Consider the following 14,292-nt stretch of genomic DNA (forward strand, 5'->3'; position numbering starts at 1 on the left):
TGGAGTGTGAAAACCACAGATGCATTTCAGCACACCTCCAAGCAAGTTTGTCTGGCCACGAGACAGCATCGGACATTTCTCAATCTGTAAGCATAATAACAAATGTAATGCACAATACAAGTGAGTCCCTTAACAGAGCATACAATACTTCATTAAATTCATATATTAATTAATTCATTGATTAATTTCTAGGACACGAGTCACTATTTATCTTATATACAGTGGTGTGAAAAAGTGTTGGCCCCCTTCCTGATTTCTTATTTTTTTTGCATGTTTGTCACACTTTAATGTTTCAGATCATCAAACAAATTTAAATATTAGTAAAAGATAACACAAGTGAACACAACATGCAGTTTTTAAATGAAGGTTTTTATTATTAAGGGAAAACAAAATCCAAAACTACATGGCCCTGTGTGAAGAAGTGTTTGCCCCCCTGTTAAAACTGTGGTTTATCACACCTGAGTTCAATTTCTCTAGCCACACCCAGGCCTGATTACTGCCACACCTGTTCGCAATCAAGAAATCTCTTAAATAGGACCTGCCTGACAAAGTGAAGTAGACCAAAAGATCCTCAAAAGCTAGACATCATGCCGAGATCCAAAGAAATTCAGAAACAAATGAGAAAGAAAGTAATTGAGATCTATCAGTCTGGAAAAGGTTATAAAGCCATTTCTAAAGCTTTGGGACTCCAGCGAACCACAGTGAGAGCCATTATTCACAAATGGCAAAAACATGGAACAGTGGAGAACCTTCCCAGGAGTGGCCGGCCGACCAAAATTACCCCAAGAGCACAGCGACGACTCATCCAAGAGGTCACAAAAGACCCCACAACAACATCCAAAGAACTGCAGGCCTCACTTGCCTCAGTTAAGGTCAGTGTTCATGACTCCACCATAAGAAAGAGACTGGGCAAAAATGGTCTGCATGGCAGAGTTCCAAGACGAAAACCGCTGCTGAGCAAAAAGAACAAAGGCTCGTCTCAGTTTTGCCAGAAAACATCTTGATGATCCCCAAGACTTTTGGGAAAATACTCTGTGGACTGACGAGACAAAAGTTGAACTTTTTGGAAGGTGTGTGTCCCATTACGTCTGGCGTAAAAGTAACACTGCATTTCAGAAAAAGAACATCATACCAACAGTAAAATATGGTGGTGGTAGTGTGATGGTCTGGGGCTGTTTTGCTGCTTCAGGACCTGGAAGACTTGCTGTGATAAATGGAACCATGAATTCTGCTGTTTACCAAAAAATCCTGAAGGAGAATGTCCGGCCATCTGTTCGTGACCTCAAGCTGAAGCGAACTTTGGTTCTGCAGCAGGACAATGATTCAAAACACACCAGCAAGTCCACCTCTGAATGGCTGAAGAAAAACAAAATGAAGACTTTGGAGTGGCCTAGTCAAAGTCCTGACCTGAATCCTATTGAGATGCTGTGGCATGACCTTAAAAAGGCGGTTCATGCTCGAAAACTCTCCAATGTGGCTGAATTACAACAATTCTGCATAGATGAGTGGACCAAAATTCCTCCACAGCGCTGTAACAGACTCATTGCAAGTTATCGCAAATGCTTGATTGCAGTTGTTGCTGCTAAGGGTGGCCGAACCAGTTATTAGGTTTAGGGGGCATACACTTTTTCACACAGGGCCATGTAGTTTTGGGTTTTGTTTTCCCTTAATAATAAAAACCTTCATTTAAAAACTGCATGTTGTGTTTACTTGTGTTATCTTTGACTAATATTTAAATTTGTTTGATGATCTGAAACATTAAAGTGTGACAAACATGCAAAAAAATAAGAAATCAGGACGGGGGCCAACACTTTTTCACACCACTGTATATGTGTGTGTATATATATATATATATATATATACACCTTGCTACGTGTACTGCGTTAGGCTAACCGAGACTTGTCATTTGCACTTATATATTGTTGCTCTTTTGTTAGTTTTGACTGCTTTTATTGTCCTCATTTGTAAGTCGCTTTGGATAAAAACTGACTAAATGTAAATGTAAACCGACGACGAAGAAACAAGATGGGCGGGGCTTCGATGCGTCTCTGTCGTCATCGGCAAGCGACGAGTGATTCAACTCGGATACGACAATTGTGACATTTCAGCGTCAGTAGTTATATTGCGTTTGTTTATAAAGAACCGTTTGCTCGGTAACATTTCGATAATGACCTCTCGATTGTGTTTCTTTTTATTCAGACCAACAATACCCAGATCACGTGGTGCGGGAAGTCTTTCGGTACCCAAAACATCATGTACAGCTAGAAGCGAGCACGAGGAGGCACAGAAAAGAGCTGCGAACACCTCTTTATATTTCACTGATTCGTTACTGGGGTCTGCTGTGTCACACAACGGAGGCGGATTGAGTTTCTGCAGGAGCTTCTCCACTTCTGTGTGCAGGACTGAAGCCACCGGACAGCTGCAGTCAACACACTATCACCTGGTTTACACCTGCAAAGTAAGATTATACTCTTCTGTCAGTGTTTACCTTATTATTTAGAGGAACTTTTGACCACTTAGGTAATGTTCAGTCATTTAATAGTATATTTTGTCTCTAGGTGTGCTCCACTCGCTCTATGAAGACAATATCCAAGCTGGCCTATCACAAGGGTGTTGTCATAGTAACTTGTCCTGGATGTAACAACCACCACGTGATCGCTGATAATCTGCAGTGGTTCTCTGACCTGGAGGGGAAAAGGTGTGTATGTTCTCGTGCAAGAACATTATTTAAATTAAAAAAACAAAAAAAACAGGGTTTTCCAAATTTTTAGATGTGAGGGGAAATATGATGTGAGGGACCCCCATCCTACAAATGAAAAAGCATTATATTATAATACATTTATTTTCATGAAGAAAGACCCAATTTATACTGTGAAAAATTACTAATTTATAAATGTGTGTAAAATTTTATTTTGGAAAATATTTCTATTACAGTTTTTCTCCTCATAATAGTACCGTACCCCCTGCTAGATGTACGGTTTATTTATTTAAATCTAATTCTAATCTTCTTCTTATTTTAATATATTTTAATCATTTTAATTTGTACAATTATTAATTTAATAATTTATTTTTATCCATTTTTATTTCATCTTTATTATTATTATTATTTATTTTTGTATATATTGTTTTTCTCTAAACTTTTCCACAGACCCCCTAGTGGATCCCAGTTTAAAAACCCCTGTATACAATGATTAAAATGTATTTTTCCAAAAAATTAATTATACATATAAAAATGATTTATTTATTTATTTTTGTTTTATCAAATGTTTAGGTATATTTTATCTAATTTTAAAATGTATATTAATTTTAATAATTCTATTTTTTATTTGTTTTAATTTTCATTTAATTGATTTTTTTTTCAATTATTTTTTATTTATTTATTTTTTTACACTGTTTTTCTCTAAACTTTTCCACGGACCCCCTAGCACTCCATTGCAGCCCCCTGCAGGCCCCCAGTTTGAAAATACCCGCTTTAAAGCATTATGACCAAAACTTTACTGAGAAGTTGACTGCTGTATGTTCTGTGTTGCCATAGAAACATAGAGGAGATCCTGGCTGCTAAAGGAGAATCAGTGCGAAGAGTTCAAGGAAACGAGGCCCTGGAAATTGTTGCAGAGGAATCAATAAAGGAGGCATCAAGAAATAATCCAGATGAACAGAAACCACCACATCTGAGCGATGATTCAGACAAAACATGATTGACATTTGTCAACTGCATCACTGGACATTTATTATTGTGATATTTTTAATAATCTTCTTAATAAACCATTAAAAACAACTATCTGATCACTTTGGAGTAGTTGTTTTTAAGTGTTTGGCTCCCCCTTGTGGTCACTGCAACATTTTCACTTGAATGCCCTTTGATATTTTCAACTGCATCACACTTTATCAGCGACCTTCGACTGGTAAACATGAAGACAACCAAATCAATCGTTTTTGCAACACCTTTACGCTTTTGTTCACGAGTTACATACGTATATATTAATGTATTTGTTTTATTCTTATATTTTAATATTTAAAAAAAAAAATCTTATTTTTTTCTTTCAATTAAAGGGAAATTATGTTTGTTCATTGTTTAAAAAACTGAAAAATGAATAAAAAAACAAGCAAAAAGAAATATTTTAAGAGGGACATTCGTCTTTCTCTTTCTGGAAAATAAAAATGTATTTTCATTAAATAATAATAATAATAATATAATTTGGCAATGAATAGTAATAAAATAATTATAAACTTAAAATGAAAGGCTCTCTTTAAAAAAAGAATAGACGTTTGGGAATAAATTATTTTTTACAAAATTAGAAAAGTCAAACCAAAACACTGCAATAAACCCAATTCCAAAATAAGAGAAACTTTCTTCGAAGCGATGACTTTACAAGTTTCGTGAAGTTTGCGTAGCGTGCTGTGACGCAGTCACGTTCAAAAGCGACAGCATATAAATAAAAAAAACCGGTAGAATGGCAATCAGCGGAAACAGGGATCCGACGATGGGCGGGGCTTAGTGGTTAGGATAAAAAATAATTTTCCTTCTTCAGTTCTATACAATCTATTCTCAGTTCAGCATATATTAAAGTTTCTCAATATCATTACTCAATTGTAAAATTATTGTCTAAACCCCTAAAGAAGCGTCGCATAGACAGAGTGGGTCACATGACACCAGTTACTTTTCTCAGCGCTGCACTAAACGGACCACTCACAATCGTTTGCAGTTACTAGACACGGCTGCTTTAAAACAACATTCTACTGAAGCGGTTTCCACTCACATGTCAGGAATCAATCTCGGGCGTTTGTAGATTTATAAGATGGTACTTTCTAATCTACAAATGTCTCCAGTAAGGCAAAAAACGTCAAGAGATTTGAATGAGCCTCAATGGGGACTCGCCTTTCCGAGTCACTGAGCGCCCCTGGAGGAACAGAAATGCCCCATGAACATTTACTAACTACGTACAGTAACATTGGAGTACTTAATCGGCCGTGGCTGATAGTGAAACCAGGCGGAAATTGAGCATACGCCGCCCAGACACATGCCCGATCATCTAAAGAACGAGTTTATGCATTCAGCCGCACTCCATACTTGAAGAAAACGCTGGTTTTGTTACTGTACCAGCATGAACTCAGCCGGACTGCTGTGTGAACCCGAGCGGCCGCGGCACCGTCCTTTCCTGATCGGGGTGAGCGGAGGAACGGCCAGCGGAAAGGTACGACACACTACATGCATGATGGAAACTGATGCATACTGCTGTTATATGCATGCAAACCTACAAATGTTGTCCCTTAGATAAGTCACAGTCAACATGTACCTCTTTTGTGCCTTAAATATATAGTGCATGTTTGCATTTAAGTGAAATGCATGCAGGTTAAATCAAGATCTATAAAATGCACAAGAAAACAGCATGCAAAATGTAATTATAGAGAAAGAACGTGTTAATAATTCATATAGCAATAGCAACAGGCCCTTAAAATCTAGTGTCCACTTGTAACAGTATCTGTAATGATATTCAGGCTGATGCAATTGCAAACGAGATTGTCAGTCCAGGTCATTAACTGCTGTTTTTCTCCTGTCAGTCCACAGTGTGCGCAAAAATCATGGAGCTGTTGGGTCAGAATAAGGTGGATCATCACCAGAGGAAGGTCACTATCGTCAGCCAGGACAGTTTCTACCGGGTTCTCACTCCAGAACAGAAGGCCAAAGCTTTGAAAGGCCAGTACAACTTTGACCATCCAGGTAAACTGTTTGTGGACACAGACTCAGATGTACGCCTGTCTCGCAGAGGTAATGCACAAATTATAGTTAAAGCAAACTCTTGTGTCTTTTTATGTTATATAATATAAAATACACATTTCACATTTTCATCTAGTGTTTATAGCAAGTTTTTTTTTTTTTTTTTGCATTTTCAAATGATTGCGAAAATAAAAATATATAGTTTAAAAAAATATATATATATAACTTTTAAATATTTTAAATTACAGCGAAATTGATGTTAGGTTCAGGTTTTGCTCTTTCCAGTTTTGTTTTTATTTCACATACACATTTAAATTTCATATATGCAATTGTATATCCAGTTTAAAATTCTAATATCCATATCTGTTCTTATTATAGTTACAGAAATAGTACATTTTAAGAGTTAAAAAAGCATTAATACATTTATTAAAATAAATTTTAAATTGGCAAAACTTATTAGAGGAACTTAAACTATATGGAAAAATATAATCCTACTAATATTACTGCCCCCGAACTTTTGATCGGTTTTAGTTTTCAGCCAGAATGAAATTTTACATTTGTATTTATGGAAACATAAAATATTAGAATAATTACCCTAACCGTGTGTTCATCATGCGTTTAGTTCTGCGCGACATGAGAAGAGGTCGAGATCTGGAACAGATTCTCACACAGTACACCACGTTTGTTAAACCAGCTTTTGAAGAGTTCTGCCTTCCGGTGAGAAAACACACAGCAAAAGCCGAAATGACATTTGAGAGTTGTGTTATTGTAATACGATGCATTCACGACATCTGAAATCTCTCCCCAACCTCTCAGACCAAGAAATATGCAGATGTCATAATACCGCGTGGAGTTGATAACATGGGTAAATATGAGTCAAAAGGCAATACATATTAAAAAATAAGCCTTGCTTTTCAAAACTTTTTTGTCTTTTAAATCTTCTTTAGTGGCAATAAACCTGATTGTGCAGCATATTCAGGACATCCTCAACGGTGACATCTGCAAATGGCAGAGGGGTTCTGTCAATGGACACGCCCACGGGCGGAGTCTAAAGAGGGGCGTGGCTGAACACAGCGAGCAATCTAGCGGAGGCGGGATTGTCCCAGTGAAACGCCCCCTACTGGAGCCCAGCACACGACCACATTAACACACACACGCACACACACTAAAGAGAGTCATACGATCAAAAAACCTAAACGCTTGAATTTTTCTGCATGCTTCTAACACACAATCTCTGTCAGGCTCAGAATTTAAAGGAATATTTTTCATTTTTTGGTGAACTATTCCTTCTTATCTGAGTCATCTGACCCTTAGCGTGACCTTTAACCTGTAGTCACATCTTTCTCAAAGAGGAACTGTGCTGTATATATAAAATAGTCCTACATTACTTGTCAGATGCTAATCAGATTAATCTCTACTCATATGTTTATAATAACAGTCGGTACCTATAACAGGGTAAACTCAACACAAACAGTCCAGTCTGTATTTCACTGCCTGATCCGTCTCACAAGGTTATAATTTCACCACTCTAAAACTGTTACTTACACCTATAGAATAAAAAAGTCAACTTGTTTTGTTACTATTGTCAAGTATAATGGCATTTTAAACACCTGAAATAAAGTTTCAGTGCTGCCTTGTCTAAATCATAAACTCTTGTTTGGTCAGGATAAGACATGAAATAGATGAAGTAAAATACTTCTAGTGAATTATAGTGATAGTTTAGTATTTAAAATATTAATCTATCACCGATGTGACTATTTTTAATGTTCTGTATAATTTATGTTGTTCACCTCACTCTAATTTGTTTCTAAATGTAAATATGATAAAATAGTTCATTTGTAAACAGGTTTTGCATTTTTCTTGTACAAACCTTTTTGAAATATTAAAGAGAACATGCTTACGTGACTTGACGTCTAATGTTTTTTTACATTGTTTTATAAAATAAAAATGTCTGATAGAATGAAAATTCATTTCATTTTCATGTTTATTTGTACATCGCTTTTCGTAATAGGTGATGTACCATAGTAAAACATGTAACTACTGTGGTACTTGAATGACTAATGTTCATTTACACGCAAACAAATACCATTGTATTTGTCCAAGAAACATGGTATTAGCTATGAGGTAATATTCTACCATAGTACGGATTCTGAATATCCAAAAAAAACATACACAAAGAAAATCATGGTATTACCATGGTAACATGTCTAAAAGCAATGACCATGATATTTGCATATTACTACAAAATACAGTACTGTTCATTGTTTGGGGTCAGGATGTTTTTGAAAGTCACCAAGGCTGCATTTATTTGATAAAAAACAAACAAAAAAAAAACAGTTATATTGTGAAATATTACTCTATTTGAATATATATGTTAAACTGTAATTTATTTCTGTGATCAAAGCTGAATTTTCAGCATCATTACTGCAGTCTTCAGTGTCACATGATCTTCAGAAATCATTCTAATATGCTGATTTGCTGCTCGAGAAACATTTCTGATTATTATCAATGTTGAAAACAGTTGTGCTGCTGAATATTTTTGTGGAAACCATGCTACATTTTGACAGGATTCTTTGATGAACAGAAAGTTCAAAACAACAGCGTTTATTTGAAATAGAAATCTTTTGTAACATAAATGCATTTATTGCCATTTTTGATCAATTTAATGCATCCTTGCTGAATAAAAGTACTAATTTCTTTGGTGATGGCAGTAGTATGGCCTTTTTTTGTAGGTGTAAACATGCTAAATATAGTGTTGGAAAAATTCAAAGACAATACAAAGAGAGCAGTTTTATTGGTGGTTGAATATGCAGGATGTTATAGGTGTAACAGGAAATAAATTCCCAGAAGGCAGTAAACATCAGACGCCGCACACACACACACACACACACACACACACGCTGAAGAAAGCGGCTTCAGCTTCCCTTCTCCCATTTGTGAATAACAACGTTCTGTAGAAAAGCCACATTCACACACACACACACACACACACACACAGAGCGCTCTCTGATGCCCAGAGATCACAGCATATTCAGTCCTCGAGTTCTTTGCCTCATGATGTTATTTTAGTGTACGACTCATTTGGTTTGAAAATATATTTCCTCGCAACTGCCCTCTACATGATGAGAGATTATACATCACATCTGTACATGTACATATACACAGAACATATCATACACATCCCAAAAGAAACAAAAGCCTCCACAGGCACACTGTCAAACCGCTCGTCGCCAGGCAACACTGAGCCCCGCCCCTCTGTGTGACATCATAGTCCGCATAGGTAAATGTTAAAATAGTTTTTTGCAATAATCAAAAGACAAAAAAATTATAAATTAATTTTGGATAAAGGAAAAAAAGCCATTAAGACACAATATTCATGACAATTAAGCATATATCTAAATTTTGAGCCTTATTCATAAAGCATGAACAATTTTCTTAAAGCTTTTCTTATGTATTGAACAATTTAATGATTTTCTGTTTGAATCTTTCATAAGTCATTCTCACGTAAACTTATGAAAAATTTTATGAACAATTTACATTTTTTAAATTTGTTATGTTTTTGTTTCAAGAATGTGACCCATTTTCCCCTTCAAATTAGCATACATTTAATTTAATATTATTATGTTTGTACCTTATGAATGCACTTTGCTATTTAATTTAATTTAAATGAATCTATTTTTATTTTTTAATTAATATATTTTTTAATTAATGTATTTTTTTTGCATTTTGCAAGCTACTGAGAATTGGGACGAGAAAGAAATGTGCATGAAAAGGAATAGTCGTGAAAATAATGTCACAATGCAAATTTTTCTTTTTATTTTAAGGCAAAAAAAGCACACGTCCTTGAGGGTTTTCATGGGATTCGAGGGGCTGTCAGCATTGTGAGGGGGTAAACAGTTGTGATGAGGGTTGCACAATATTGCAAGACGACATGAAAAATGAGTCCAAACGTCCAGTTCATTCTTTAATTTTCAAATGAATATATTCCATATAGTCAATTACTCACTGCATCTGTCAAAACATAATCATTTCAACAGATCAGCGAATATTCCTTATAAAACGCTTATAGGATTGCACACGTTTCCCAATCGACCCAGTTGCACAGCTCCAAACGGGCGAATCGTAGGTTGAATCAGACCTTTGGAAGGTCAGATGGTACGTCCGAGCGGGACAAACAAACACGGACTCACTCCATCAGGCACAGTGTATTAATATCAAATGAACCAAGCCCTCTTAGAGTGTGTCTTTCTGTACAGCCACACATAGACACACGCAAACATAGCAATTTATAATGATTTCGCTTTATATCACAGCGTTGGGGTCCTCTCCAGCCCTGTGAGCTCGCGCGAGTGCGTATCTATACTGAATTAGGATTCCCCTCGTGAATTTTTAAAGTCAACAGTCAGGGAAAAAATACTGCCAATGTCTCAGTTTATTGGTGCAAATAGGAGCTTGCGTGTCTCGGTTCAGCTCCAGAACCGGATTAAGAACTCTAGGGTGGGTTCCCAAGGTTCTGCAGGAGGTTCAGGTCTCACCGTAAATAGTCTCTTGAGGTTCTAGATTTCAGGATCTAGGTCTTCTCCTCTCGCTCTGTCCTGCGGCGCGAGATGTTTCGTGGTTTGATCTTGAGCGAGAGCTCCCATAACGCCTCCTCCGCCAGGTGATCGCTAAAGTCGTTGAAGAACGAGACGATGTCTTCGTTCCGTTTCAGTTCGTAGTGTCTAAAATGACGATTAAAGAGAAAAATTAATAATTGAACCAATTTTTAAATCAGTTACTAGTGAAATCAGCAACTGATATATGAAATGTATATTAAATTAAACATTATTAATACATTAAAAACATCATATAATAATTCATATTAACATGCATTAATGACTTACACATGAAATAATCTTACACATGAAAAAACTAAATAGTTCCAGCTCTAAAAAATCATGCATTGAAAAATTGATAAACCAAAAGTATGAATTTCTATCTCATAATGACTTAGTATCTCATAATTGTTTGTCATAATTATGACTTTTTGTCAATCATGACGGTCATAATTGTGTCAATGTTGACTTGACATAATTACGACTGTCATAATAAATATGACTTTGTCATTACTGTTCTTTTGTCATAATTATGACGGTTTATTTCATAATGACTTAGTATGTCAATTTTGACTTGTCATATTTATGAAAGTCATAACTTCAACATCATAATGACCTACAGTATATCTAATTTTGACTAATTACATAAATTTTATTTGTCATAAGTTAGACTTTTTACGTTGATTTTGTCATAATAAATATATATGTGACCCTGGAGCACAAAAGCAGTCTTAAGTCGCTGGGGTATATTTGTAGCAATAGCCAAAAAAAACATTGTATGGGTCAAAATTATCGATTTTTCTTTTATGCCAAAAATTATTAGGATATTAAGTAAAGATCATGTTCCATGAAGATATTTTGTTAATTTCCTACCATAAATATATCAAAAGTGTATTATCATTAGTAATATGCATTGCTAAGCAATTTTCTCAATATTTAGATTTTTTTGCACCCTCAGATTCCAGATTTGCAAATAGTTGTATCTCAGCCAAATATTGTCCTGTCCTAACAAACCATACATCAATGGAAAGTTTATTTATTCAGTTTTCAGATGATTTATAAATCTCAAGTTCAAAAAATTGACCCTTATGACTGGTTTTGTGGTCCAGGGTCATATATGACTCATAATTGTTTTTGACATAATTTACTTTTTATCTCATAATGACTCAGTATCTCATAATTTCAACTTTATACGGCTGTAATAGTTATATTTTTTGTCATAATTTTGACTTTTTATGTCACTTATTGAGACTTGTCATAATAAATATGACTGTCATAATTTTGTAATTATGTATGACTGTCATAACTTTTGTCAATTTCAACATTTTATCTCATAATAAACCCACAGTCTCTCAGTATCTTTGACTTTTTGACAATGTCTGTCATAATTTAGACTTTTTATGTTGACTTTGTCATAAATATATATATATATATATATATATATAAAAACACATAATTGTGTTTTTTGTCATAATTTCAATTTTTCATCTCAAAATGACTCTTTATGCAATAATTATGCTTAATGAAACTTTTTCTTCTTACGTGGTGGAAACGGATGAGTGATGTTTGATTTGAACACAGCCTTTCAAGCCTCGTTGCTTCATTCTACAAATCAGTTCAAGTGAAGTCTACACCAGACTTTTGGACTGCAGCTTGAATCACGTGTAATCTAATCTCATGCTCGTCAAACGCTGGGTTTCAGGCCAGCCATTACTCACACTTGCTGGAAGCGTCTCATGCTGTCCAGAATGTTGAACTGCTGCCAGCGCTTGGAGAAATTCACTTTACCGTCAATAAAATCCGGGTTTCCGAGGTGAACAAACGTCAGGTCCTGTAGGATCAAACCCCTGTCAGGGAAAAAAAAAACCTTATTAGCAAAACTAAAACATGGAACATTAAACAATTATCAATAACTGTCGTGTGTGTGTGTGTACTCTATATATATCTATATATATATATATATATAAAATATACACCAGATTAACACAGTTTTGAATGTTTATTTTTAATAATACATATTTAATTAGCATGAAATATTTTAGTTATTTTTTTTTTTTCAGCAGTGAAATGAGTTACTGTTTAGTTTTATTTAATAAAGGCATTTTTATTGAAATTCAGCAGATGTGCATGTCAGTGTTTGTTATTGCTAACAAAAACGATTAAAAATAATTTTCGGTAAATAAAATGAAGATTAAATAAAATAAAGTTGAAAAATAAAACGCAAAACTTGAACTTAAATTAGAAATGTTGCCTTGGCAACTAACTGAAATACGTTTGTTGAAGTAATACAATTACTAAAAATAACTAAAATAAAAATAAATTAAAGCTAAATAAAAATATTTTTAAAAGCTAATAAAAATAACAAAAGCACAAAACAAAATGACTAAAATTAAAATATAAAAATTAAAGGGTCATTTAAAATATTAATAAATATCACCGTTCCATCTTTATTTGACCCTCTAACTCTAACACTTTCTATTCTATTTTAATTCTACTTTATCTATATTTATCTTTTTTTATTTTTTTTATTAAAAAAAACAACAACAAAAAACAAACAAACACTAGCTTTCTATTTTTTCTATTCTATCTACTTGTTTTTCTTTGTGTGTGTGTGTGTATAATATATATATATATACACCTCGCTACGTGTACTGCGTTAGGCTAACCGAGACTTGTCATTTGCACTTATATATTGTTGCTCTTTTGTTAGTTTTGACTGCTTTTATTGTCCTCATTTGTAAGTCGCTTTGGATAAAAGCGTCTGCTGAATGACTAAATAAATAAATAAATAATAACTACTATAATAATACATAAAATAACACTGGTGCACTTAGTTTTATGCAGGTCAAAATTCAGTCATGAACCTCACAAATTTTGTAAAAGATAGGATTTTTTGCTTCTCGGACTCTCAAACGTTGCAAATCTGGTGGACTTTGCCAGACAATCCTTTGGTAAGCAGTCTGAGGCTGAAAGAGCCGTCTTTCATGAGCATGAAATGCTTTAATTTCAGCTTGTTTTCCGACTCCTGATTTTATTTGACTACAGTTTAGTTTTGTTCGACACACAAACTCACAGGTATGGTATACACGGAGGCTCCACTTCTGCTAGCGCCGCTCTGTACGCTCTGAAGGACGACGAACTGTCAATCAAAGTGCAGTACTCTTCCAAACCCTACAAAAATAGAGACAGAGGTTAAAAAAAAATTAGATTAGATATACAATCTTTTCCTATTTCATATGATCAGATACTATTGAATGATGTTAGTTTTGTCAGTGAGAAGGAAGTCAGACTGGTGTGACTGACCTCAGACGTCTGCTTCTGCCATTCCAGTCGTCTGATTGGTGCAGAGTCCAGCGCCGAGAGAATCGCCAAATAAGAGTTGAAGTTATTCAGTTTCCGCAAGTGCTATGAGCGAGACAAAAACATTAAATCACTCAGAAAATAGAGAGAGTGATGCATTCAGAATCACCCCACAGCTTAATGTTCACATATGTGTGTGTTACTCTAGTTACCTTCATGATTTTGATGAATTTGAGCAGCAGTTTCTCTCTGTCCTGAGCTTTCTCCTGTTGGATGATTATAGAGCGCACCCTAGTGGACAGGAGGAATTACATTTGAGTACACACATGGATAACGGAGATATCGAGTGAGTATGGGGGGTAGGGCTGTCAAAATGACTGAAAAACTAAATTCGAATTTTCTACTTAAATATTATCAAAATTTGAATTATATTCGCATTTAAAAGGCATAATTTCAGTTAGGGGGAAAAAAGCTTTTGGCTTCTCTCCTGAGGCCACAAGAGGGCGCATCGCGCAAAATATTATGCACGTTTCTTCAAAGTGTAATAAAATAACACGACTATCTTTGAAAAAAAAGTGCATAATGTTTAAAATAATGTTTATAAGCCATATATAATTAAAAAAGTTGCTTAAACAATTAGAAACAAAACAGCATCATGCATGTATGTATAGTTTAATA

The 14,292-nt window shown here is 34.8% G+C and overlaps 3 protein-coding genes across 11 annotated transcripts in view; 2 read left to right on the forward strand and 1 right to left on the reverse strand.

Moving 5' to 3' along the window:
- Positions 1-2,049: 2,049 nt before the first annotated feature.
- Positions 2,050-3,932, forward strand: dnlz (DNL-type zinc finger). Its single transcript, XM_016509536.1, has 3 exons — positions 2,050-2,458; positions 2,559-2,698; positions 3,536-3,932. Exons 1-3 carry the CDS (start codon positions 2,168-2,170, stop codon positions 3,696-3,698), a joined length of 594 nt encoding a protein of 197 aa, XP_016365022.1. The 5' UTR covers positions 2,050-2,167; the 3' UTR covers positions 3,699-3,932.
- A 970-nt stretch (positions 3,933-4,902) lies between these two features.
- Positions 4,903-7,590, forward strand: LOC107705984 (uridine-cytidine kinase 1-like). Its single transcript, XM_016509537.1, has 5 exons — positions 4,903-5,195; positions 5,563-5,770; positions 6,342-6,436; positions 6,536-6,584; positions 6,667-7,590. The coding sequence occupies exons 1-5, from the start codon at positions 5,106-5,108 to the stop codon at positions 6,864-6,866; spliced, it is 642 nt and encodes a 213-aa protein (XP_016365023.1). The 5' UTR covers positions 4,903-5,105; the 3' UTR covers positions 6,867-7,590.
- A 1,867-nt stretch (positions 7,591-9,457) lies between these two features.
- rapgef1b (Rap guanine nucleotide exchange factor (GEF) 1b) overlaps positions 9,458-14,292 on the reverse strand; it is a 46,471-nt gene continuing 41,636 nt past the window's right edge. For all 9 annotated transcript variants that reach the window (XM_016509523.1, XM_016509526.1, XM_016509529.1 and 6 more), the window contains 5 exons: positions 13,827-13,905; positions 13,618-13,719; positions 13,388-13,485; positions 12,033-12,161; positions 9,458-10,440 (listed from right to left, as the gene is read on the reverse strand). In XM_016509523.1, coding sequence (XP_016365009.1) covers positions 10,290-10,440; positions 12,033-12,161; positions 13,388-13,485; positions 13,618-13,719; positions 13,827-13,905 — 559 coding nt within the window. In that variant the 3' untranslated portion in view covers positions 9,458-10,289. The remainder of the gene's footprint in view (positions 10,441-12,032; positions 12,162-13,387; positions 13,486-13,617; positions 13,720-13,826; positions 13,906-14,292) is intronic.

The sequence above is a fragment of the Sinocyclocheilus rhinocerous genome, unplaced genomic scaffold (assembly GCF_001515625.1).
Source record: "Sinocyclocheilus rhinocerous isolate Xijiao unplaced genomic scaffold, SAMN03320098_v1.1 scaffold1045, whole genome shotgun sequence".
Taxonomy (NCBI): domain Eukaryota; kingdom Metazoa; phylum Chordata; class Actinopteri; order Cypriniformes; family Cyprinidae; genus Sinocyclocheilus; species Sinocyclocheilus rhinocerous.